Source organism: Mixophyes fleayi, chromosome 3, assembly GCF_038048845.1.
Source record: "Mixophyes fleayi isolate aMixFle1 chromosome 3, aMixFle1.hap1, whole genome shotgun sequence".
Lineage (NCBI taxonomy): Eukaryota > Metazoa > Chordata > Amphibia > Anura > Limnodynastidae > Mixophyes > Mixophyes fleayi.
In genome coordinates this window covers 269,015,813-269,043,142 of record NC_134404.1, presented here as the reverse complement: position 1 = coordinate 269,043,142, position 27,330 = coordinate 269,015,813, and the positions used below count along the sequence as shown (strand labels likewise).

The 27,330-nt window shown below is 40.8% G+C and overlaps 1 protein-coding gene across 2 annotated transcripts in view; it reads right to left on the bottom strand.

The window, feature by feature from the left end:
* RGS17 (regulator of G protein signaling 17) overlaps positions 1-27,330 on the bottom strand; it is a 94,010-nt gene that overhangs the window by 16,929 nt on the left and 49,751 nt on the right. The window contains exon 3 of one of the 2 annotated variants that reach the window (XM_075200710.1): positions 1,583-1,672. In XM_075200710.1, the coding sequence (XP_075056811.1) occupies positions 1,583-1,672 (90 nt within the window). The remainder of the gene's footprint in view (positions 1-1,582; positions 1,673-27,330) is intronic. The other variant, XM_075200711.1, reaches the window with a different exon arrangement.

The following is a 27,330-nucleotide window of genomic DNA, read 5'->3' as shown; positions in this document are numbered from 1 at the left end:
GGGAGGTGTAAGAAGTTGGTAAGCATGATTTACAGTTTTCTGAATGCCACTGCCATGGCACCACAGTTGCAAGACATATCATATAGTGAGCAGAGAGGCTTTGGAAGGCTCCTGTTCACAGTATGCTCATTCACAGCACACTTCTCTTGACACCTTTCCTTCATCTGCCATCAAGTATATGGGAGGTGGGCTTAGAGACTCTGCAGTCATATTAGTCCCTGCTGCAAACGTATATTCTAAATGGAAGACATATTCTAGGAGGACATCCTAGAACAAATGACTTTAGCTTCATGTTAAATAGTTACACAACTTTCCATTTAAAAAAAATGTGTGTGTGGGATTGCAGTTTTAAGGTAGTATTTAACGTTGAACATAAGTTATACAGACGTTTCTTGATTTGGCTCTTTTAAACATAAGTGAACATTTTCTAACAACATATCAAAAACTACAATACCTATATATCTTTCTTTATCTGTATTTTAGAAAATAATAACTTTTACTTATTTAACTTGTTATAAATCCTCTATTTCTAGAAATCTTCTGTTTATTACAGAAGTGTATATTTGAAATGTATATTCATTTAAATAAGCCTGATCACTTTTAATAAGCCTGATCACAGAAACTGGGCCAGAGAGGAAAGTGGATATATTTCATGTCTGGGAAAGGGCATATGTAATTTGCTATCTGTGGCCAATCCTGTTGCTGAGAACCCCCCCCCCTCCCCCTCCCTACACCACTGTTTTATTCCAGATTAGCCTCATGCATTTTTGCATGCAGGAGGCTGATCTGACTGCAGCACAGTCTCCTCAGAGTGTTGTCGGGTAAGTGAGGATAGCTATGAGGGGAGAAATGGGAGAGGCAGGGGGGGTAATGGGAGAGAGATGAAAGGGACAATGTATGTGTGTATCCATCTATCTATCTATCTATCTATCTATCTATCTATCTATCTATCTATCTATCCATCTATCTATCCACTTATCCATTTCTGTATATATATATATATATATATATATATATATATATACATTTTAAATGTTATGTTTTTCTAGTCGAACCACTATCTTTTTAAATAACAACTAGGCCAATTTTAGCTGTGTGAACCTTTGTTCTCAAATCACTGTCCATGCTCCACTATAGCAGCCACAGGCAACATCCAATATGTAGTGAGATTCAATGGAAGCATATCCCTCTAGGTTATAGATGGATGATGCAAGTGAAGCATGACTGTTCCTGCATATTTATTGAGCAAGCAAATAACATTACACACTAAATAAAAAATATATTTATAGAAACACATTTTGTTTTTTTATTTCTTTATTATGAGACGTTTGCAATGGCTTGTAATTACAAATATATGTCATGTGAGTTCTCAAGAATTTTGTCACTAGACGTCAGTGAGATCATGTGATTACTTGGACAGGGAATATATCTGACTGTTTAGACTCAGAACACATGTAAGATTCTTTCATATTACTTCTCGTGTAGAGATTTGCCTAAAGAAAAACTAGTAATTCCCTTTAAAACATGAATAGTCAATACATTGGCTTGTAGGATATTTTAGGGGAATAAATTAAGAACTTACCATTCTTCTACAGTCTGTATCGTATCCATCTTAATTGTGTGTCCCATACGTCCTGAATTCTCACCTCTATCTTCATTCCTAACAGTGAGGCTGCAATGTAGTACAACACTTTATTTTGTCTAGAGAAAGTTAAGCAATTTAATCAAAGTAATTAAATACAAGTTGAATCACTATACAGATAAAAAGTATATTGTTTTATCAGTTGAGCTTTCTAGGTTATTTAATTAAATTTGTACCGTTATCAACTCAAGATGCTGTACACGTAAGTGGTGTTAAAAGCCAAATTTCGGCTACAATAAGGTTGAGCGAGGAGAGCTTTGAATGGGCAGCATTCAGTGTTGTAGAGGTTGTCAGCTCACAACCAGTCCGATGCTTTTCAATATGACACTTTAACAACCTCCCCTTCAAAGTTCTCCAAGCAGAATGCTGTCCAATCCATTCAATGCCACTTATTTGTATACTCCTTAAATATCCTGTTATTGGATGATAAAGTTGTTATGTGATAATATTTGCTATGTAATATTATATCCGGAATAAACAAGCTGAATACATTTCCAACAACCATAAAATACCTACATATTTGCTTATTTTTACAATTGAATTATTGAGTTTTTATGTTTTCTTTTTCAAACATCCATGTACAGGGGTGCAACTAGATATTTGTGGACCTCATAGTAAAATTTTGCAGTGGCCCCCGTGTACTGCCCAATGGTGAAAGCTCCCATATACACATATGGCTTTGACAAGGAAGATGAGATATCCCCTCACCTACAGGTATTTGAGGACAGGTTGGTATATATCTTTTCTCAATTAGAGATGACCAAAAGTTATTTTTTATTTAAGAACCAGTATATTTAATTATATTTCATCAACAACACATGGCACTTCCTAAATAGCAAATTGTAATTGTTTTAATCTGACTAATATCCATAAACCTAGAGATCCATGAGTGCAAAGGTGGATTGAAACGTCTGTAGACTCTTAGTGGTGTTCACCCAAAGACCCCTCTTTTATATGATTTTACCTGCCTGATCAAACACTGAAATATATGCATGCTTCAAACATATGCAATAATCAAGAACATATCAGCAAGCTATTTGGAATACACTGGAAGCTTGAGATCTCAATCTTATTTTATTTCTTTTCAAAGTGATACTTGCATTACTGAGCGTACATGCAAATGGTTTGAATCTGTTATCTCCATGGCCCCAAGCTACCACCCAAAACCCCATTATTATAATCTGCCACTGGGCAGGAGTAACATCACTTAAAATGTTGTGTTTTAAGTTGACATTTTCATTTATTGGCATGTAGGTACCCTACAGACCATAGACATCAACTTTATGGCATTCTATTCTGCTTCTGTCATAGGGTCTCCAACTAGAAAAACCAATAATTAGTAACTCTGTTAGTCAACAATTCTATCATGTTTACAGTATGAGAGATAGGCATCCATCAAGCCATGGTCTTAGATAGATATCAAACGAAAAAAGTGAAAAATAAAATTTCACAATTTTGGACACTGATTTTTGCTATCATGTGCCACAGCTTAACTATAACATATCTGTTCAAAAGCTATTAAGAGAAACTATGTTTCTCTGTGGTGCTCCCAAAATTAGTTATTTTTGCAAGAGTGATGTAAAAAGTACAACAGCTTTTTGTATACTTTTATTAGACAATTTCATTAAGCAAGCACCAGCTTATCATGTGAGTGCAATCTTATGGGCATTGTAATGTATTTGAGTTGATATTATACTGGAAACAGTTACTTATAACTTCCTAAAGACCTTTTTACAGTATTTACATTTAAGTTTAACAACACAGACAACATTCATACAGTAAATTCTATTTTTTCATGAGTTTATCATGATTACTATCTCTAATTGTATCTCCCTAATTATATGTCATGTTTATGGTATTTTATGGCATTTGGCAGACCAAATACTTATCTTTTAACTGATCTCTAAATTAATACAGAACATTATTCATTGGGACATAGCTGGTATTAGAGTTTCTTCTTAAGTGACATTCCTGAAGTAAATGCAGTGTTAAGATTTAACTAAATCTGTTCAACATGACAGTTGCAACTAGGGTGATGAATGTGGGACAGTTTTAGTGCTAATGTGTGCAAATGTCTTGCGGTCTCCTAATTAAATGCAAAAGGAAAATCAAGTCCACCTTGAACATTTAATATCAGTTCAATATACTCAATCAGTACTTATTCTAAATGCATTGTATGAACTTACTACCAACGTTTCGGAACATCTTCCTGTAAACTGCTAGCTGACAAGGTAATTTTTTGTTTTTCATTCCTTGAAGAAAAGTGAAATAGTCAACCTGAGCCAGGAAACATCACCTCCAATCATATCATTCTGATTGACACTCACATGACAGGATAAAATTATTCACATGTGAATTTCTCAGAAGCATTGTTGTCTCTCACTCACCAAGTGAACTTATTATTACTACCTATGACATATGTTTATTGTAAACTCACACTCAAACCAATTCTGTAGAGGATTAAATTTAAGTTTATCAACACAGATGGCTAAAAGTGATTTATGAAAGTATAAAATGTGGAATCGCACAGAGCTTTACTATTTGCACAGATGCTCCTATTTGTCTGCTTAGCCCTTTCATAGGTGCATACCTACACCCTGGTTTGGGGAACTGCCTTCAGAAAATCAATCCACACCAACTTTTGTGGGTTTAATTGTGCATGTTGGAAAAAGTGAAAATATCACTTCAAAGTTCTACTACTTTATGTCTTAAATTAATCATGAAAGTAAGGGGACACCAGGGGGTAAATGTATTAAGTACAGATTTCTTCAACTCACTGCTATTCGGTGAGTTTGCAGTGAAAATTTGAATTCGTAATGGCTTTAAGGGCAAAACAATGCCTTTAAAGCTACTGTTACTTAACTTTTTCACTGCAAATAGCAGCAAGCTGAAAAAATCAGCACTTAATACATTTACTTCCAGGACTGTATTACATTTGACACTTATGTGCATTTAAATGTTTTAATTACAGTGCCCAAAATCTTGTTTTTGCATTTGTATGCATAACTAGATGCATTCATGCTCCTGAGCCTGCACTTAGTAAAGCTAGGTACACACTTCACGGTTTTCGTCCAAAAATCGGCTCAATCAGCCGACATACGACCGCTCGTTCAAAAGTCGGTTCAGTGTGTGTAGTGATACGATCGTCGAAAGTCTGCCCAAATGGACGATTGTCACCTCATTTGGTTGGTTGTACCATTTAATATTTTCATTCCAATCTCGTTTCCGTTGTGTAGTGTGTATAAACTTCCGACTGATCCACAACAGTGAGTACGAAATTACAATCATTGCTCACGACAACATGGCTGTAAAAAGTCGCTAAAGGGACATCCGCTCTTCCCTTTATCGTCCTAAACAAGGCTAGTGTGTATGCAGTCCATGGACTGATCGATCAGACTATCGATCGCATGTAAAATCGCTCGGCATAAAAAGTTGGTGGAAATTTCTGTAGTGTGTACCTAGCTTAAGGAGCAAAATGTTGACTTGAAAATCCATGCAAATCAATGTGCATTCATGAAAGACTGGTGTAAATTGCTTAAGCACCATGGGAGGGACACATTTTTGTATTTTCATAAATGACTTCCATGTCTTCAGGAAACCCCTATTATGTAATATTAAGATGTGAATGTATCATTCTGTTAATATTTGGCAATATTAGCTTGGGAAATTGTGAGCTGAAGCCCCACCCTCCTTACTAAAGCTTCATAAAAAAATTCTACTCTACAATACAGGGGGTGGGAGTGGGGCTGGGTTTGGGTTAGATGTTTATGTTGCTATGACTATAAAGTTGGCAAAAGTAGTTTTAAAAAAGTTTATTTTAAATTTATATACAGTGTTAAGAAAAAGCATGTGAGCCCTTTGGAATTACCTGGGTTTTTGCATAAATTGGTTATAAAATGTGATCTGATCTTCATCTAAGTCATGAGAATAGACAAACACAGTCTACTTAAATTAATAACACACAATTATATGTTTTGATGTCTTTACTGAAAGTACCATGTAAACATTCACAGTGCAGGGTGGAAAAATATCTGAACCATTGGATTTAATAACCTGAGGTCAGAATGTAGGAGGAGACAGCAGTTCCTTTAAACAAGCCAGAGTGCAGGGCAAGTAGACATATCAGAGCCAATCTGTTTAACAAGCCGAGGTCAGAATGCAGGAGAAGATAGAGAATCCTTAGAACAATCCAGGTCAGAAATTTAACAGCAGAACAGGTCAGGATACAAGGCACACTAGGTCAAGTAGGACCTATCACCAGCATTGGACTAGCAACAGAAAGCAGTTTATAAGGCCAGCAAAACCAGTCAGAAGTTGCTGGAAGATAGGCTGCATGAGTGCAGCAGTGATTACACAGCTGATGCTGTAAACTGAAACCTATTTACATAGCAACCAGCTGAATGACTGACACGCTGGCTGAGTTTATTGAGAATGCCAGGAAGAAATTGGATATGCGGCGGTACTACCACATAGCTACACACATGAGGGCCCAAGGCATTATTAACTGACATGGAAAGAATACAGATAAGGAATCAGGTATGTAGATGAGATCCTATTTCTTAACACTTTGGCAGCAATAACCTCAACCAAACATTTCCTGTCATTGCAGATCTGACCTGCACAATAGTCAGGGGGAACTTTAGACCATTCCTCATTACAAAACTGTTTCAGTTCAGCATTATTTCAGTTCAGCAATATTCTTAAGATCTCTGATGTGAACTGCTTATTTCAGGTATCTTAATCGGATTAAGATCAGACCTCTGACTTGGCCACTCCATAAGTCTAATTGTCCAATGTTGAAGCCACTTTGTTGTTGATTTACTTCTGTGTTTTTGCTCATATCTTGTTGCATCACCCAACCTCTGTTGACCTTCAATTGTAAAACAGCTAGCCTTACATTGATGAAATTTGGAATTCATTTTTCCGCCAATGAGAGCAAAAAGTCGAGTCCCTGAGTCAGCAAAGCAGCCCCAAACCATGACGTTCTCTCCACCATGCTTTACAGCTGCTTTTGTGGTTTTGATGTTGGTGTGCTGTGCCTTTTTTTTCTCCAACATAATGTGTGTTCCTTTCACACTCAACTTTCATTTCATCTTTCCACAGAACATTTTTACAGTAGCGCTGTGGAATATCCAGATGCTCTTTAGCGAACTTCAGACGTGCAACAATATTTTTGGACACCAGTAGCTCTTTCTATGGTGTCCTCCCATGAACACAATTCTTGATCAGTGTTTTATGCATTGGAGACTCATGAACATATATTTTGCAAGTTGCAGAGATTTCTATAAGTCTTTAGCTGACACGCTAGGATTATATTTAACCTCTCTGAGAATTCTGCGCTGTGCTCTTGCATTCATCTTTGCAGGACAGCCACTGGCAACAGTGCTGAACTTTCTAAATTTATAGACATTTTGTCTCACCATGGACTGATGAATATGAAGGTTTTTAGAGGTACTTTTGTAAATGTTTCCAGATTTATTCAAGTCAACAATTCTTAATCGTAAGCAACTCCAAATTTGTGAGTGGTTTTGATTGGATTCCAGGTTAGCTAACTCCTAATGCCAATTCGTTTTTTAGAAGTCATTAGCCTAGGGGTCACATACGTTTCCAACCTATAGTTCAATGTTAAAAAGATGTATTCAATATGGACAAGAAAAGTACTAAAACAGTACTAAAGTTTGTTATTAATTTAAGCAGACTGTGTTTGTCTATCTTGTGACTTAGATGAAGATCAGATCAAATATTATGAACAAATTATGCAGAAATCCAGGTAATTGTAAATGTTTTGCATACTTTTTTTGCCACTGTATATACCTATAGAGAGAAGGGCTCTCTCTCACTCAGTTTTATAGTCATGATGCTATGCCAATAGTGCCTGTCTTCATATAGAGTCTTTGGATATGACACCTAATTAACTAACACTCTGGGGTATATTTACTAAACTGCGGGTGTAAAAAAGTAGAGATGTTGCCTGTAGCAACCAATCAGATTCTAGTTAGCATTTATTTAGTCCATTCTATATAATGATAACTAGGGGCCTGATTCATTAAGGATCTTAAATGAAGAGGATCCTTATTTCAGTCTCCTGGACAAAACCATGTTACATTGCAAGGGGTGCAAATGAGTGTTCTGTTTTGCACATAAGTTAAATATTGACTGTTTTTTCATGTAACACACAAATAATTGATAGCTTATTTGTACACTGAAATTTAAAGTTGATATGTGTGTGTTACATGAAAAAATAGTCTGTATTTAACTTATGTGTAAAACAGAACACTCATTTGCACCCCTTGCAATGTAACATGGTTTTGTCCAGGAGACTGAAATAAGGATCCTCTTCATTTGAGATCCTTAATGAATCAGGCCCTAGAATCTGATTGGTTGCTATAGGCAACATCTCCACTTTTTCAAACCTGCAGTTTAGTAAATATACCCCTTACCCCTTAAATATACTCCACAGAAAGGAAGTTCCAAGAGTGCTTTCATACCCTCTCTCTCTGTTTCTCTCTCCCGCTCTCTCTCTCTCTCTCTTTATACATGAACATATATATTTATTTACTGCTATTTGCATTGGTACAAGCAATGTTGTGTCCACTTATAGCTGCACTTTGTCCTAGTTGAGGGTGAAAATATTGCACTACATGGTATTACAGGATGATGTCCACCCTTGAGTTTTATCTACATTTTCATACATAATCTATAAAGATAAGAAACGTATCAAATTCTACAAATCACATTGTTCTTCAGCAAAAACCCATAATAAGGATTCTGTTGTGCAACAAATGGTGGCACAAAAGCTTAATTCTCATATTTTAGACAATCTTTTCAGTATTTCTGGTGTGAAGGCATGTGCTCTGCCAACGAGGAATGACCAGAGTGCTAATGTGCACAGAGCACAGGAGAAAAAACATAGCAGCTCTACTATCTGATGTTTAAATGAGGCGTAATGCTTGTTCAGAGTTAATTGTCAATTGACAGTCCCTAAGAAGGTGGAAGTCAAAGCTGTCATCCTGGAAACCAGAATTAGATCTCCTCTTCCAGGCAGAAAGACGAGATCTGTATAAACTTTATCTAATATTATTTATAGTTATGGGCAGTTTAAACTAAATCTGTAAATGCCTGAAATAGGGCATAGCTATTGGAGACTCCTGTGACTCTTTAAGGTCTTCCATGATTAAAAAAACAATCCCAATAAAAAATAAAACTAGTAGTAGTACAGATGTGTGGGTGTGGGAGTCTAAAGATATGTGATTGTTGCGGGGATGGGCCAAAAAATTTCACTGGGGTCTTTGGTTAAAACACCAGATTTAAATATGTAATATAGCCCATCCAAAAAAGAGTAATTTTTCTAAATGGCCTGTAAATATGGCCCTTGTTATACTGGAAATAATCTGATGAATGGATCTCATCCAGGGGCTGTTTGGTAAACATTAGCTCGGGGGAGAGGGGGAGGCGACATTCAGCTCAGCAGCTTATTAGGAATATTTAAAAGGAATAATAATATGCAGGTAGCCCAGTGACCCAGCCCAAGGTAGCTAACTTTGAGCCCAACTCAGGGGACAGATGCCACCCTGACCCACAGCCCAGTCAGCCCATGATCTCATCCAAATTTCTCCACCTACATTTGTGTCTAAATTGGACATTGTCACGATATTACCCATTCTGGTTCCAGCGCAGTCCTCACCTCCAGGTGTCAGCTCACGTGACTAGCTGTCGGGGCAGTCTTTTCAAATCTAGCCAGCTTCATAAACTATGCTCTGTCACTTGTTCAGTGTCAGAGCAACTTTGTTGCCATGCGTCTGACTCCTGGTGCTTCTACTTGTATGCGAGCTCTAGCTTCCCCCCCTCTGTGAGTTTCTGCCTGATATCCAGTGTACCAAACCTCTGACTGTCTGACTACACTCTGCCTGATTTACAGTGTACCAAACCTCAGCCAGTCTGACTATGTGCTTCCTGATATCCTGTGTACTGAACCAAGCCTTCCTGTAACTCCGCTTCTGATTCCTCCATTGTCCTGCCTTTACCGTAGGAGTACAAATCTTGGTTTGTCTGACTCGGCAGTAGATATTTGTGTACACCCACTCCTGCAGCCACCTCTTCTGTCTGCAGTGCTACATCCTGAGCCAGTCCAATGGACCATGACCTGCAAGTTCTCAGTAGCAAAATCCATCCTGCATTATAGTGGTTCTTTATGAATAATGGGGAACTCACTAGACTCCGCACCGCTGGTCTGCCAGTGTCAATCATTATGAAATTTCTCCAAGGCTTATCTGATCATTTGAACACCTTGCAGAGCACCCTTGCGGCCTCTGGATCTTCAACCTCTCCTCCGGAAACAGTGTCTGTTTCAGCTCCTGCTACTACTTTGCAATTACTCATTCCAAACCCTCCCAAGTTTGATGGAAATCCCAAGCTATGCAGAGGTTTGATAGATCATCACAAGCAGCTACTCTGAGATTTCTATATTTAGATTTGTAATGTCCTAACCCAAAACCTAGCCTTAAAATTAGATAATAGTGTTGGTCTGCTGGCATTGCCGCTTTAAATACAGAAATGTCAGAGTTGCTATGCTGAGTGACGTAAATAGAAACTGCCATCATTTCCAGCATTCGGTATATACTACAAGCATGTAGCTGATGTACATAGTCATTATTATGGTAAGTCTGGGTTTTGGTTTTATTGCTATTCTTGATATCTAACTTTTTTTGTCCGTAAACTTGCTGTCGGGATAATAAGTGTCAATATAATGACTACTACTGAACACCAAGATTTGGCTTTCAGATGCTATCAAACAACTAAAATCCACATTTTCCTCAGCTCCTATTTTACGTCAAATGGACTGCCAGCTTCCTTTTTTCCTAGTAGTGGACGCGTCCTCCAACGATACTGGAGCTGTCTTGTCTCTATGGGACTTCTTGGGGAAACTTCACCCTGTGGTTTCTCCTCCCCCCATAAATTCCTGCCTGATGAAAAAAAATATGGAATTTGAGCTGCTGGTGATCAAATTGGCTCTTTCCGAATGGTGGCATCATCTGGAGGGGGCCCTATTCCTCGTGACCATTTTTACAGATCACAAGAACCTCCTATACTTACGTTCAGCTCAGTGTTTGAATCCCCACCAAGCCAGGTGGTCTTTGTTCTTTTTGCGTTTTGACATTAATCTGACTTATCATCCCGATGCCAAGAATAAGAAAGCTGATGCTCTCTCCAGGTCCTTAATTCGGGCAACAAGGAGCCCTCTGAAAAGATCAAGCCAAATTTCTCCTGGGAGACCTTCATACTTTCGCACTTTCGACCTAAATTCTTAAGTTGGGCCCACATTTCTCATTTTTCAGATCATGCTGGAGCTAGGAAAACTTGAGAACTTCTCTCTCCTAACTATTGATGGCATTTTTTAAGTAAAATCGGTCAAGAGATTTGTTTCTGCATGTTCCATTTGCGCCCAGCATAAGATTCCTTGGGTCAAACCTTAAGGTCCTCTCATTCCATTACCAGTTCCTGAGGTTCCTTGGTCCCAACATTCCATGGACTTTATTACTGGTTTACCTCCCTCCAGGTCCTACACCATCATTTGGGTTGTCACTGACCGTTTCTCGATAGCAGCTCATTTCGTACCTCTCAAAGGACTCCTGTTTTCTTCAACCATGGCGGATCTCTTCATCAAGGAGATTTTTTGGCTACACAGATGTCCTCTTCATATTGGATCTGATTGTGGTTCACAATTTATTTCTATGTTTTGGAGAGCCTTTTGTGGCAAGATGGGGATTAAACTTGACTTTTCCTCTGCCTACCTCCTTCAGTCTATGGAGTAACTTAGCGAACCAATCAGGAACACTAGAAATTTCTACGAATGTATGTCACGGCCAACCAGACTGACTGACAAGGCTATTTCCAATTCCCCCAGCCGTGGATTCCCTTTTCCGTAAACTTTCTGTTATCTGGACACAGGTAAAAGCAAGTTTGAATAATTCTTCTAGACACTCTAAAGAACTCTACAAAAGGATAAGGCGCACTGTATATTTGATTAAAGGTTCCTAGTATGAAGCTGGCAGCCAGATTTATTGGTCTCTTCAAGATCTCCGAGATCATCAACCCAGTGGCCTTCAGATTAAAACTACCAACTTTCTTACATATACTTTATGTATTTCATATTTCTCTTCTCAAGCTAGTAGTTTGTAATCAATTTTCTACTTCCGTTTAACCTCCTCCTCCGGTTTATACTCAAGATCAAATAGAATATGAAGTCAAACAAATTTTGGATTGTCGCAGATCCAGCAGCACATTACAGTTTCTTGTGGACTGTAAAGGCTACAGTCCAGAGGAGCGTTCCTGGGTCAAAACTTCTGTCATCCATTCCCCATGTCTTCTCAAACAGTTCGACAAGGGATTTCCTAACAAATATTTCTAAGGTGTTTGGTCTCCACTAGAGATGAGCGCACTCGGATTTTGTGAATCCGAGCCCACCCGAACCTTTCCGATCCGAGTCGGATCCGAGACAGATCCGGGTATTGGCGCCAAATGAAAACTTGAAACCGAGGCTGTGAGTCATAATCCCGCTGTCGGATCTCGCGATACTCGGATCCTATAAATTCCCAGCTAGTCACCACCATCTTCACTCTGGCATTAATCAGGGTAGAGGGAGGGTGTGTTAGGTGGTCCTCTGTCCTGGTAGATCTCGTGCTGTGCTGTTTAGTTCTGTGCTGTGCTGTTTAGTTCTGTGCTGTGCTGTTTAGTTCTGTGCTGTGCTGTGCTGTGCTGTGTTCTGCAGTATTAGTTCAGTGGTGCTGTGTGCTGTGCTCTGTCAATTTTGAGTTCAGTGGTGCTGCTGGGTCCTGTGCTGTGTCCTGTTCAGTCCAGTGGTGCTGTGTCCTGTGCTCTGTGCTTCTAAGGGCATAGTTATTTCCCCATTATTCCCAAGTGTTTTAAAAAATAAAAAAAAGTTATAAAAAAAAAATACAAAAAAAAAATTTAAAAAAAAATTAATTACAACAAAATTTGCAAAACCAATCATGCAGTATAAGTCCATTGGTACTGCAATATTACCAGGTTCACACATTCAACAGTAAAAGTTCAGTGGTGCTGTTTGCTGTGCTCTGTCAATTTTGAGTTCAGTGGTGCTGCTGGGTCCTGTGCTGTGTCCTGTTCAGTCCAGTGGTCCAGTGGTCCTGTGTCCTGTGCTTCTAAGGGCACAGTTATTTCCCCAATATTCCCAAGTGTTTAAAAAATTTAAAAAAAGTTATAAAAAAAAATACCAAAAAAAAATTAAAAAAAAAATTAATTACAACAAAATTTGCAAAACCAATCATGCAGTATAAGTCCATTGGTACTGCAATATTACCAGGTTCACACATTCTGCAGTATCTTGTGCTACATATAATGGAGACCAAAAATTTGGAGGATAAAGTAGGGAAAGATCCAGACCCACTTCCTCCTAATGCTGAAGCTGCTGCCACTAGTCATGACATAGACGATGAAATGCCATCAACGTCGTCTTCCAAGCCCGATGCCCAATCTCCTAGTACAGGGCATGTAAAATCCAAAAAGCCCAAGTTCTCAAAAAAAAGCAAAAAGAGAAACTTAAAATCATCTGAGGAGAAACGTAAAGTTGGCAATATGCAATTTACGACACGTAGTGGCAAGGAACGGCTTAGGCCCTGGCCCGTGTTCATGACTAGTGGTTCAGCTTCACCCACGGATCTTAGCCCTCCTCCTCCTCCCCCCCTACAAAAAATTGAAGAGAGTTATGCTGTCAGCAACAAAACAGCAAACAACTCTGCCTTCTAAAGAGAAATTATCACAAATCCCCAAGGCGAGTCCAAGGGTGTTGGTGGTTGTCAAGCCTGACCTTCCCATCACTGTACGGGAAGAGGTGGCTCGGGAGGAGGCTATTGATGATGTAGCTAGCGCTGTGGAGGAACTTGATGATGAGGATGGTGATGTGGTTATTGTAAATGAGGCACCAGGGGGGGAAACAGCTGATGTCCATGGGATGAAAAAGCCCATCGTCATGCCTGGTCAGAAGACCAAAAAATGCACCTCTTCGGTCTGGAGTTATTTTTATCCAAATCCGGACAACCAATGTATGGCCATATGTAGCTTATGTAAAGCTCAAATAAGCAGGGGTAAGGATCTTGCCCACCTAGGGACATCCTCCCTTATACATCACCTGAATAACCTTCATAGTTCAGTGGTTAGTTCAGGAACTGGGGCTAGGACCGTCATCGGTACAGGGACACCTAAATCCTGTGGTCCAGTTGGATACACACCAGCAACACCCTCTTTGTCAACTTCCTCCACGATCTCCATCAGATTGAGTCCTGCAGCCTAAGTCAGCAGCCAGACTGAGTCCTCTCCAATACAGGATTCATCTGAGGAATCCTGCAGCGGTACGCCTACTACTGCCACTGCTGCTGTTGCTGCTGTTAGTCGGTCATCTTCCCAGAGGGGAAGTCGTAAGACCGCTAAGTCTTTCACAAAACAATTGACCGTCCAACAGTCGTTTGCCATGACCACAAAATACGATAGTAGTCACCCTATTGCAAAGCGTATAACTGCGGCTGTAACTGCAATGTTGGTGTTAGACATGCGCCCGGTGTCCGCCATCAGTGGAGTGGGATTTAGAGGGTTGATGGAGGTATTGTGTCCCCGGTACCAAATCCCGTCGAGATTCCACTTCACTAGGCAGGCGATACCAAAAATGTACAGAGAAGTACGATCAAGTGTCCTCAGTGCTCTGAAAAATGCGGTTGTACCCACTGTCAACTTAACCATGGACATGTGGACAAGTGGTTCTGGGCAAACGAATGACTATATGACTGTGACAGCCCACTGGGTAGATGCATCGCCTTCCGCAGCAACAGCAACAGCTGCATCAGTAGCAGCATCTACAAAATGGCTGCTCTTGCAAAGGCAGGCAACATTGTGTATTACAGGCTTTAATAAGAGGCACAACGCTGACAACATATTAGAGAAACTGAGGGAAATTATCTCCCAGTGGCTTACCCCACTTTGACTCTCCTGGGGATTTGTGGTGTCAGACAATGCCAGTAACATTGTGCGGGCATTAAATATGGGCAATTTCCAGCACGTCCCATGTTTTGCACACACCATTAATTTGGTGGTGCAGCATTACTTCAAGAGTGACAGGGGTGTGCAGGAGATGCTTGCGGTGGCACGCAAAATTGCTGGACACTTTCGGCATTCAGCCAGTGCCTACCGCAGACTAGAGGCACATCAAAAAAGCATGAACCTGCCCTGCCATCACCTCAAACAAGAGGTTGTGACGCACTGGAACTCCACCCTCTATATGCTGCAGAGGATGGAGGAGCAGCAAAAGGCCATTCAGGCCTACACAGCCACCTACGACATAGGCAAAGGAGTGGGGATGCGCCTGAGTCAAGCGCAGTGGAGACTGATTTCCGTGTTGTGCAAGGTTCTCCAGCCGTTTGAACTTGCCACACGAGAAGTCAGTTCCGACACTGCCAGCTTGAGTCAGGTCATTCCCCTGATCAGGCTGTTGCAGAAGCAGCTGGAGAAAGTGAGGGAGGAGCTGGTAAAGCATTGCGATCCAACAAAGCATGTAGCTCTTGTGGATGAAGCCCTTCGTACGCTTTGCCAGGATCCGAGGGTGGTCACTCTTTTAAAGTCAGAGGAATACATTCTGGCCACCGTGCTCGATCCTCGGTTTAAAGCGTATGTTGTGTCTCTGTTTCCGGCGGACACAAGTCTACAGCGGTGCAAAGACCTTCTGGTCAGGAGATTGTCCTCTGAAGAGGACCGTGACATGCCAAAAGCTCCACCCTCCTTTTCTTCCACATCTATGGCTGTGAGGAAAAAGCTCAGTTTTCCTAAAAGAGCCGCTGGCGGGGATGCTGATAACATCTGGTCCGGACTGAAGGACCTGCCAATCATTGCAGACATGTCTACTGTCGCTGCATTGGATGCTGTCACAATTGAAAAAATGGTGGAGGATTAATTTGCTGACACCATCCAAATAGACAAATCAGACAGTCCATATTGTTACTGGCAGGAAAAAAAGGCAATTTGGAAGCCCCTGTACAAACTGGCTCTATTTTACCTGAGTTGTTCCCCCTCCAGTGTGTACTCGGAAAGAGTTTTTAGTGCAGCGGGGAACCTGGTCAGTGAGCGGCGAAGGAGGTTGCTTCCTCACAACGTTGAAAAAATGATGTTTATAAAAATGAATAATCAATTCCTCAATGAAGTACAGCACTGCCCTCCAGATAGTACAGAGGGACCTGTGGTTGTGGAGTCCAGCGGGGACGAATTGATAATGTGTGAGGAGGAGGAAGTACACACTGTAGGGGGAGAGGAATCAGAGGTTGAGGATGAGGACGACATCTTTCCTCAGTAGAGCCTGTTTAGTTTATACAGGGAGAGATGAATTGTTATTTTGGTGTGGGGGCCCAAACAAACCAATCATTTCAGCCACAGTTGTTTGGTAGGCCCTGTCGCTGAAATGATTGGTTTGTTAAAGTGTGCATGTCCTATTTTAACAACATAAGGGTGGGTGGGAGGGCCCAAGGACAATTCCATCTTGCAACTATTTTTTTAGCATTATGTGACCATTCAACAGTCGTTTGCCATGTTCAAAAAGTAAAAGAAAATGTCAACAAATTACAAAAATTCAATCAAAAGTTAAATGCCCTGTCATTATTTAAAACAAGAGGGTTTGACGTGCTAGAATTAGTGTAGTGTTAATATGTTATAAACACTACACTTGGAACTTGGAGGAGGTATTGTGGGCCAGGTATCAAATTTAGTACAGGGGTCACCCCAATACGCAGTCCAGAAATTGTTTGTGGGAAATTCAGACCCGTGGAGGGTTTTTTATTAATTATATTGTGGTGAGCACTCCTCTACGCAGTCCAGATACATTTATTGGTGCGAATCATACAAGTTCAGGATTTTTAAATTATATTGTGGTGACCCACTCCTCTACGCAGTCCAGATACATTTATTGGTGCGAATGCAAATCATACAAGTTCAGGGTTTTTAAATTATATTGTGGTGACCCACTCCTCTACGCAGTCCATGTACATTATTGGTGCGAATCATACAAGTTCAGGGTTTTTAATTTATATTGTGGTGACCCACTCCTCTACGCAGTCCAGGTACATTATTCGGTGCGATTCATACCAGTTGATGGTTTTCTTATTATATATATTGTGGTGACCCACTCCTCTACGCAGTCCAGGTACATTATTGGTGCGAATCATACAAGTTCAGGGTTTTTAATTTATATTGTGGTGACCCACTCCTCTACGCAGTCCAGGTACATTTTTTGGTGCGATTAAGACCAGTTGATGACTTTCTTATTATATTGTGGGGACCACTCCACTACGCAGTCCAGAAAGATACCTCGTTGCAACGTTTTGGACTAATAACTATATTGTGAGGTGTTCAGAATACACGGTAAATTAGTGGAAATGCTTGTTATTGAATGTTATTGAGGTTAATAATAGCGTAGGAGTGAAAATAGGCCCAAAAACCACATATAGCCTCTGATGATCCAAACCCCAATCATGGCACATCAAACAGACTACCTGCAAAAGTGTTTCCGCACTGCAGCGTGCCACTGGAGGAAATATCGTTCCTATCCTGAATTCCTCCACTATAAATTCATTGTTTCATCTTACAGTATTGCCATTTCAATTGCCAAACAAACATTGTTCAAATATCTAATAACCACCCAGTCTTCTAAACCAAATTGCCGATTTGCCACCTTCAACACACTTCTCTGCCCATCTGCTACTCCTTCCCCTTCCTTCCTCACAGCCTATGATTTTGTCACCTACGTCAAAGAAAGAATTGACACCATTTGACAAAATATTTCTTCATGCCAAATTCCACACACTTCACCCACTCTACCCACCTTCACCTACACTCACCAATCCACTCTTAATTTACTCTCTACAGTAACTAAAGACAAAGTCTCTATATGCATCTCATCATCTCACCCTACAGCCTGTTCACTCGACCCTATTCCCTTCATGATATCTTCTCCGCTCCCTCTCCTCCACTGCATGCCCAACTCTAGCTCACCTCTTCAACATGTCTCTCTACATTGGCACATTTCCATCCTCCATTAAATATGCACTCAATCACACCAGTCTCTCTCTCTAACTGCAGCCCTATTTCTTTCCTCCCCTTTGCCTCTAAACTATTTGAGCGATTAGTGTACAAATGCCTGTCTCTTTCTCTCCTCTCACTCCATTCTCAACTCTCTGCATTCAGGCTTCCATCCCCAACATTACACAGAAACTGCTCTCACAAAAGTGATTGATGATCTACTTACTGAAATGTCTAAGTGTCTTTTCTCCATACTCATTGTTCTAGGCCTCTCTGATGATTTTGGCACGATTGATAACCCTCTTCTTCTACACACCCTTCACTCCATTGGCCTTTATGACACAGTTCTTTCTTGGTTCACTTTCTAGCTATCAAACTGCTCCTTTAGTGTTTGTACCTCTGGCACATACTCCCATTCACTCCTACTATCTGTTGCGGTCACACAAAGCTCTGTTCTTGGCCATTTACTTTTTTCATTGTATACCTCTTCGCTTGGAGCAGTAATTTGCTCATTTGGCCTCCAGTACCACCTCTACGCTGATGACACACAAATCTATATCTCTTCCCCTGACCTCTCCTCTTCTGTACTTTCTCATGTAATTTCTCATGTTATTTCCACGTGGATGTCCCAAGGCTACCTAAACATCAGCATATGCAAAACAGAGCTTATTAATCTTCCCTGCAGCAAGAATCACGACATCCCCTCAAATCTCCCTCACTGTTAATGACACCACAATTTCTTCAGTCTCTCAAGCCTGCTGTCTTGGTTTCATACTTGATTCCACCCGCTGCTTTATTCCTCACATCCCAGACTCTCTCCCAATGCTGTCGATTCCACCTTAAATACATTGCCAGAATATGACTCAACCTGCTACCAAAACTCCTATCCATTCTCTCATCCTCTCCTGTCTTGACCACTGAAACATTCTGCTATCTGGCATTCCCGACATCCATATATCGACACTTCAATCCATCCTAAATGCTGCTGCAAGACTGTTTTTCCTTTCTCACCGCTTCACATCTGTTGCACCACTTTGCAAATCCCTACACCGGCTCCCTGTGTCCTCCAGAATACAATTCAAATTACTCACCCTTATTTACAAAGCCCTCAACAACAACACCCCTTTATACATCTCAAATCTCATATAAAAATAGTCTCCCTCGAGCCCTCTTAGATATACCTCTGACCTGTGCCTTGTCTCGTCTCCGGTAACCTCCTCTCACTTCCGCCTACAAGACTTCTCCCATGCTGCTCCCCACTTATGGAATTCCCTGTCCCGCCCAATCAGGCTTTCCCACAGACTTCAAAGTTTTAGACGTTCTCTAAAAACTCATATCTTTTTTAACGCTTACCTTATCCCTGATGATACTATTCACACTAATACACCCTCACAGTTGTCCCAATCTCCACTCTATGCGACACTCACTCTTTTTGCTTTAGCTCTGCTCTTTTCCACTTAGAATGTAAGCTCTCTAATGAGCAGGGTCCTCCATACCCTTTGTTTTCATGTCTGCATTTATTTTGTCTGTCTTGTATGTCCTTGTTTAATGTATGTCCTGTTTTTCCTACAGTACAGCGCTGCAGAGCACTCTGGTGCCTTACAAATCTACGATAATAATAAGAAGAATAATTGCATCTTACCACTATAATTCATAAATGCCTATTTCAGTTTTGGAGTATAGCAGTCAGTTAATTATCAGGTGAATTACATCTACTTAATTTAACACAAAGATGTTTTTGCTGTCTTCTGATTCTTATTCCCAGTTCTCAGACTTAAATTGTTAAATTACAATTGTTCTGTTTTTTTCTTCCATATTTAAAAAAAATATGTATCACATTTTTCTTTTTCAAAATTATTATAATTATTATGAAAGATGTCATGTGAATTATTTATTAGATACATTGAGGCTCGTGATTATTATTTATACTCATTATTTATTGTCTATTCTTTTAGGGGTCAAACGTAGTTACATATTTATAGGAAACTTCTAAATAATCTCTTTAACCCATTGTTTGAATTAAGAAAAAAATCATTCCAAGTTCAATAGGTCAAAAGGCAACATATATCCTAGGAACATTAGGAAACAGGAAATTATTTATACAAAGTACATTTTTCTAGTAGACGTAATCTGAAAATACAAATAAGCATTTTCAATGGGGGTGCCTATATGCCTTAAATTTTGACTAGAGAAGAGTGAAATTTTCATAGTCATTACACAATATTTTTGCTTCTCTCCACATTTGACTTGAATTCTTGCAAAATGTGACTTTACAAACACAGAATGGCATTCTGTAGAATCGAGAGGTAAAAGCAGAATTTTGCACCTGTGTAAAATGCCCTGTTCCGCTACGAAAATCAAATTGTGCAAAAATCTGTCACAGCTGCACTCATCTCCAATGCTGACCAGTGCCTAAGCTACTTGTATTTTGCTAATGTAAGAATAATTACATATTCTGTACTAAACAAAATTAAATAGTACTAAAGCACAATGATCTTATTAATTTATTGTTTGATTAAATTGTGGTAGACTCATTGCATAATAGTTTTCTACCTCAGTCCATAATGGCTTAAAGCAGCATTAGTAATAAACCCTAGGGGCTAGATTTACTAAACTGCGGGATTGGAAAAGTGGAGATGTTGCCTATATCAACCAATCAGATCCTAGCTTTCATTTATTTAGTGCATTCTACAAAATGACAGCTATAATCTGATTGGTTGCCTGAAGTTCTCGATGATCTGATAAATGGTTAATTAAGGTGTAGTCTTACTAGCAGCAATATCCTTGGCTGTGAAGCCCTTTTTGTGCAAAGCAATGATGACTGCATGTGTTTTCTTGAAGATAACCATGGTTAACAGAAAACAGAGGAAGAACAATGGTTTCAAGCGTCACTCTCCTTTTAAAGCTTCTCGTCTGTTATTCTAACTCAATCAGCATGACAGAGTGATCTTCAGCCTTACCCTCGTCAACACTCTCACCTGTGTTAACAAGAGAATCACTGACCTGATGTCAGCTGGTCCTTTTGTGGCACAGCTGAAATGCAGTGGAAATGTTGTTTTTTGGGATAAAGTTAATTGTCATGGCAAAGAGGGACTTTGAAATTAATTTCAATTCATCTGATCATTCTTCATGCTATTCTGGAATATATGCAAATTGACATCATAAAAATTGAGGCAGTAAACAATAACATTTGTGTCAATCTCAAAACTTTTGGTAATAATTGTACGTATATATATATATATATATATATATATATATATATATATATATTTGTGTGTTTATATATATGTTGCCACATTTGTAGTACGAAGATAGTCACTGACTGGTATTAGCGCACCTAGACTGAGAGGACCCTGCAAGGAGGAATGAACTTGGCTGTGTGAGGTTCTCCCAGGGAGTCACCAAAGCAATGGAGAGTACACAGAATGGCCGAGGCAAAGTACAGAGGAGAATCCAGTAGAATGGTTAGAAAAGCCGTGGTCAGGAACTAGCGAACAGAAGGGTACCAAATCATGAGGACAAAGCGGTAGTCAAGGAACAAGCCGAAGGTCAGAATCTGATGGCAATTATCAGGAACAGGGAGAAGGACACTGGAACGCTGGAGACTGGTGAACCAATACTCTGGCAATGAGCCAGTGGAGATGGGTTCCTAATATACCAGGAAATGGCCCCTGATAGGAGGAGAGGAGTTTCGGCGGTCAGAGCACATCTGGCCGCCGACAGAGCCCGGAGAGAGCAACCAGTTACCTAGCAATGGGACACGGCTGAAGTGCACATGCGCTAACTGAGGAGAAGCTGAAGGCTGGAAGGAGCGTTCCGTTGCTAGGCGACGAGATGAGCGTATGAGAGCAGACAGGCAGCCGTTTCCCGGCACCCAGGAGAAGTACGGGGACGGCGCCTGACCTTCTCTCTCGAGGGCAGCTGTTTTAAAAAATTCAGCCAACAGACAGGGAGCATGAAGATCTGACTTGTTAACCCATAATCTTTCTTCTGGTCCATAACTCTTCCAATGTACCAAGAATTGTATCTTGCCCCTGAGGGTCCGTTTGCTCAGAGTACGTTTAATTTCAAATTCCTCACTCTGATTGGTCTGAATGGGCAAAGGAGGAGGAGATTTACTACTAAAATCATTGAGTATGAGCGGTTTCAGTAGAGAGATGAGAAATGAGTTGTGTATCCAAAGAGAGGATGGTAAATGAAGTTTGACGGTTACCGGGTTATCACATGGGAAACAGAAAAAGGACCGATATAGTGAGGTGCTAATTACATCAAGTTTGAATTTTCGAGTAGATAACCAAACTTTATCACCCACATGGAGAGCCAGAAAATGTCTACGATGATGGTCAGAGAAATATTTGTAGCGATCACAGGTCTGCTGTAATTTAGCTTGCACTTGGGACCAAATCTGAGAGAAATGGGTCATGGTCTGGGCTGCAGGTACCGAAGAATCAGATAGCTCCGAAAGAGTAGGTATGACTATGTGTCTTCTAAAAATGGTAAAGAAGGGAGTACATCCAGAAGATTTGTGTACATGATTGTTATGTGCGAATTCTGCCCAAGGAAGAAAGCCGCTCCAGGAGTTCCGTTGATCGGAAAAAAAACAACGAAGGTAAGTTTCAAAATCCTGGTTAAAAACGCTCGGTTTGGCTATTAGTCTGAGGGTGGAATCCAGAGGAAAATTTCAGTTTGATTCTAAGATGATTGCAGAAAGACCTCCAAAATGTGGAAATAAATTGTACCCCGCGATCGGATATGATCTCCCGAGGGCAGCCATGAATGCCGAAGATGTGTTCGATGAACAGACGTGCCAATACGGGGGCAGAAGGTAAACCTTTTTAGTGGAACAAAGTTGGCATATTTGGATGAACGATCTACTATGACCCAAATGATTTTAAATTCGTGGATACCTGGGAGGTCCATTATAAAATCCGTACTGATGCTGGACCAGGGAGTCTCAGGTACTGGGAGCGGAAGAAGGAGTCCAGGTGGAGGGCGTCTGGGAGTCTTATGATGGGCACAAACCTCGCAGGTCTGAATGAATTTGCGCACATCTGAGGGCAAGGAGGGCCACCAATAGTTTTGAGAGAAAAAAGCCACGGTCTTCTTCAGCCCACTTCAGAATTTTAGGGCGCAGGTGGACATCAACAAAAGAACAACCCACAGGAGGAGACTTACTAGTGGATTGAGTAAGTGCCATAATCTGAACGGAATTGAAGATGGGTTTGGCTGTAGAGGAATTTGTATCAGAAAGATTTAAGGATCGAGAGTGGGCATCAGCTCTGATATTCTTGGCGCCCGGCTGAAAGGTCAAATTTAGCTGAAATCTGCTGAAGAATAGTGACCAGCGAGCGTTCCTAGGGTTTAAACATTGGGCGGATTGGAGATAAGTAAGGTTTTTATGATCCATAAACACTGTGAATGAGTAGCAGGCACCTTTCAACAAATAATGCCATTCCTCCAAAGCAACTTTAATGGCGAGAAGTTCCTTGTCACCAATGCCGTAATAGGATTCGTTAGAGGAAAATTCTTTAGAGAGGAACCCGTAGGGCAGGAAAGAACCAGAAGAGTGGACAACTCTTATTCCCACCAGAGAGGCATCCACCTCCAGGAAGAAGGCTTTGGATTGATCAGGTTGTCTCAGGATCAGAGCTGAAGTGAAGGCTTCTTTGAGAGATTTTAATGCAAGGACTGCAATGATAGGCCAGGCTTTAATTTGACCACCCTTATGAGTAAGGGACGTGATGGGAGAGATGAGCGTGGAAAAATCCTTTATAAATTGACGATAGTAATTTGTAAATTCAATAAATCGTTGGGTGGCCTTTAACCCCGTGGGTTGGGGCCAATTGAGAATGGCTTTTACCTTCCTAGGGTTCATTTGAAGACCAGCTCTGAAAACCAAGAATCCTAGAAAGGGTACTTGAGACATTTCGAATAGACATTTCTCAAACTGGCAATAGAGATGGTTGTTCCGCAGACGAAGAAGCACTTCCCTAACCTGTACTTGATGAGAATGGAGGTCTTGTGAGAAAATTAAAATATTGTCTAAATAGATAACCATGGAAGAATATAAAAGATCCCGAAAAAATTTCATTAACAAATTCTTGGAAGACTTCAGAGGCACTACAGAGCCCAAAGGGCATTACAAGATACTCGTAGTGACCGTCCCTGGTGTTGAAGGCGGTCTTCCATTCATCTCCTTGTCGAATCCTGATTAGGTTGTAACCACCAGCTTGGAGATGATTTGTGCCCCCCGAATGCGGTCGAATAATTCAGAAATAAGTGGAAGTGGATATTGATTTTTCACTGTTATGGCATTAAGTTTACGATAATCGATAAATGATCAAAGCAACCCATCCTTCTTTTTCACAATTAAGAAACCTGCTCCCGCAGGGGAAGAGGATTTTCAGATGAAACCTCTTTTGAGATTCTCAGAAACATATTCCGACATAGCTTGAGTTTCTGGTAAAGATAATGGAATGACTCTACCCTTAGGTATGATTTTACCTGGGACCAAATCTATAGGGCAATCCCAAGGGCGATGAAGGGGTAGTCGCTCCGCGGCAACCTTACTGAAGACATCAGGAAGTCAGAATAGACTTTGGGGAAAATTACTTGAGGAGAGCTCACTCGACAGGAGATAACCGAATTACCAGGAACCACTTGCGTCAATAGGCCCTATAATGCCACTTGTGCATGATGCCAATCGAATTGCGGAGAGTGAGTCCTTAACTAAGGTAGACCCAAAATAATCGGATTGACAGATTGCGGGAGTACCAGGAAATGTATCCATTCAGAGTGGAGAGCTCCTACCGACAGCCGAATAGGCACCGTATTACAGGTGATAGAGCCATTGGAGACTGGGTTTACATCTACTGCAGTCAGTGCCAGAGGCTGTGGCAAACGAGTGGTCTGGAGATGAAGCTTAGAAACCAAACTAGAGGATATGAAGTTTCCGGCTGACCCCGAGCCCATGAAGGCAAACAGTGGTTGCATCCATTAGGAGAAAGGATCGTAACAGGCATAAGACACTCAGATTTTTTTTGAGGACAAGGAGAAAAGGACTGGGATTCTAGGCTGACCTCCCTGCTATCACCTAGGAGTTAGCGTTTCCCGGCCTTTTGGTACAGGTGGAAAGAAGATGTTCAGGCTCCCCACAATAAAGACATAAACGGTTCTTCATACGTCTGTCGCGTTCTTCTGAAGAAAGGCGCGACTGGCCTATTTGCATAGGTTCTTCTGTAGGGGGCACAGAGGCAGAAAACAACAAGCCAATTTAAGGAAAGGAGCGGCGACCTCGATCACGTTCTTGTGTGCGTTCACGATGACGGATATCTACTTTAATACATAAAGAGATTAGGTCGTCTAGCTTGGAAGGGAGATCTCAAGATGCCAGATCATATTTTATGCAATCATTTAAACCTTGCCAGAAGGTAGCAGATATGGCTTTGTCAATCCAGAGAAGTTCTGATGCCAGGGTTGAAATTCCACCGCATACTGACCAGCTGAGAGTGTTCCTTAACGTAAGCTTAGGAGTCCAGAAGCGGCGGATGACACTCGCCCAAGTTCGTCAAAAACCCTGCGAAAATTTTTGATAAAAGTCGTAGAGTTTTGAAGCAGAGGGTCGTCTCGCTCCCATAATGAAGATGCCCAAGCCAAGGCTTGAACTGAAAGGAGAGAGATAATGTATGCTGCCTTGGTTCTGTCTAAGGAAAAGTTCTCCGGTGTCAATTCAAACTGTATTGCACATTGGTTGAGAAATCCACAGTATTTTTTGGGATCGCCGTCAAATTTTTCTGGAGGAGGTATGCATAAGATCCTGGTCCTGGTAGCACTGGTGAAGGTGCTAGCCACAGAGGTGGTTACAGCCCTGGTGGGTGTGACAGGAATAGCTGGCAAAGAACTTTGCAGGGTCTCCAGACGGGAAACCACCCCTTTGAAGGCATAGCAAAAGTTGAGCTTGGTTTGCTTCCTGCTGATCTACTCGCTGGGACAAGTGTAGAAGAAGATCCCGGGCAGATGGTTCATCCTGAATACTCATGACCAAAGTATACTGTCATGTTTGTAGTATGAAGATAGCCACTGACTAGAATTAGCGCAACTAAACTGAGAGGCACGGAGCCTAACGCACCCCTGGATTTCACCAGGGACCCCTGCAAGGAGGTATGGGCTTGGCTGCGTGAGGTACACAGGTCTGTTTTCTCCAAGGTAGTCACCAGTGCAATGGAGAGTAAACAGGATGGCCGAGGTGAAGAACAGAGGAAAATCCACTAGAATGGTCAGGAAAGCCGAGGTCAGGAACTAGCGGATAGAACGGTACCGAATCACGAGGACAAAGGGGTAGTCAAGGAACAAGCCGAAGGTCAGAATCTAATAGCAAAAAACAGGATCAGGGAGAAGGACACTGAAACGCTGGAGACTGGTGAACCAATGCTCTGGCAATGAGCCAGTGGAGGTGGGTTCCTAATATAACCATGAATGGCCCCTGATAGGAAAAGAGGAGTTTCGGCGGTCAGAGCACATCTGACCGTTGACAGAGCCCAGAGAGAGCAACGGGACGCAGCTGAATGGTACGCGCGTGAGAGAGTAGACAGGCAGCAGTTCCCTGGCACCCAGGAGTGTGGGGACGGCGCCTGACATATATGTATGTGTCTATATATATATATATATATATATGTATATATATATATATATATATATACATACATATATATATATATATATATATATATATATATATATATATATCTGCAATGGATTTCTTTCATATAATGGAGCTGATTTGTAGCCAATTTCAGCCATCGGCTGCCAAGGGTATTCTACCACTTGTAGATGTACAAGTGCCAGAAACCCCAAACAGAATCGGCTGGCACTTAGTGTCACATAGTACACTAATGTTTTTTTAAAACATCTTTAATTTATTACTCCAACACCCACTGGCCAGAGGTGTTGGGATGATCTCTAGCGCTAATAGCACAGGACTATTTTTTCCATAGAGGGGGAGACCTTATTTTTTTGCAGGCCCAACTCTCCTAGAAAATTCAGCCCCATGATGATCTGGTCAGGGCGGGTTCCCATTACTATAGGAGGACTCCATGCTGAGGGTTTCCTGTTACATTAAGAGCGTGAAGAGAAAAGGAAAAATGTGTCAACTTCGGACACTCCAAGACTTATATATTTAATTCTATAAAATATGTATAACAGCTTTATTGATATTCATTAAAATATACTCAAAAATTCCTATTCTTTTTCCAATAAAAAAAACTAGCGAAATATTAAAAAAAAGATGAGTGGAATTTAACATCTAGAATATATGGCAACTGTTAAAATGGCAACTAAAAGCTGCTAGCTGTGTTTCTACTCCTTAAATACCGTAATAGACTGTTAAACCTCTAATATTTATTGATTTGAGACACCTTTTAAAATGACAATATTCCATATATTTCATTAAATGTTTGAATATTTAATTAAAGTGTTTTCATCCATGTGTGATTTTTGTTATTTAGTTGGTACAAAGATTATACTGAATTACTATCATGTAAGGGAAATCCCTTATATTTGACTCCTGATGACCCTTCATCAGCAGGTGTAGCTGCTTATTT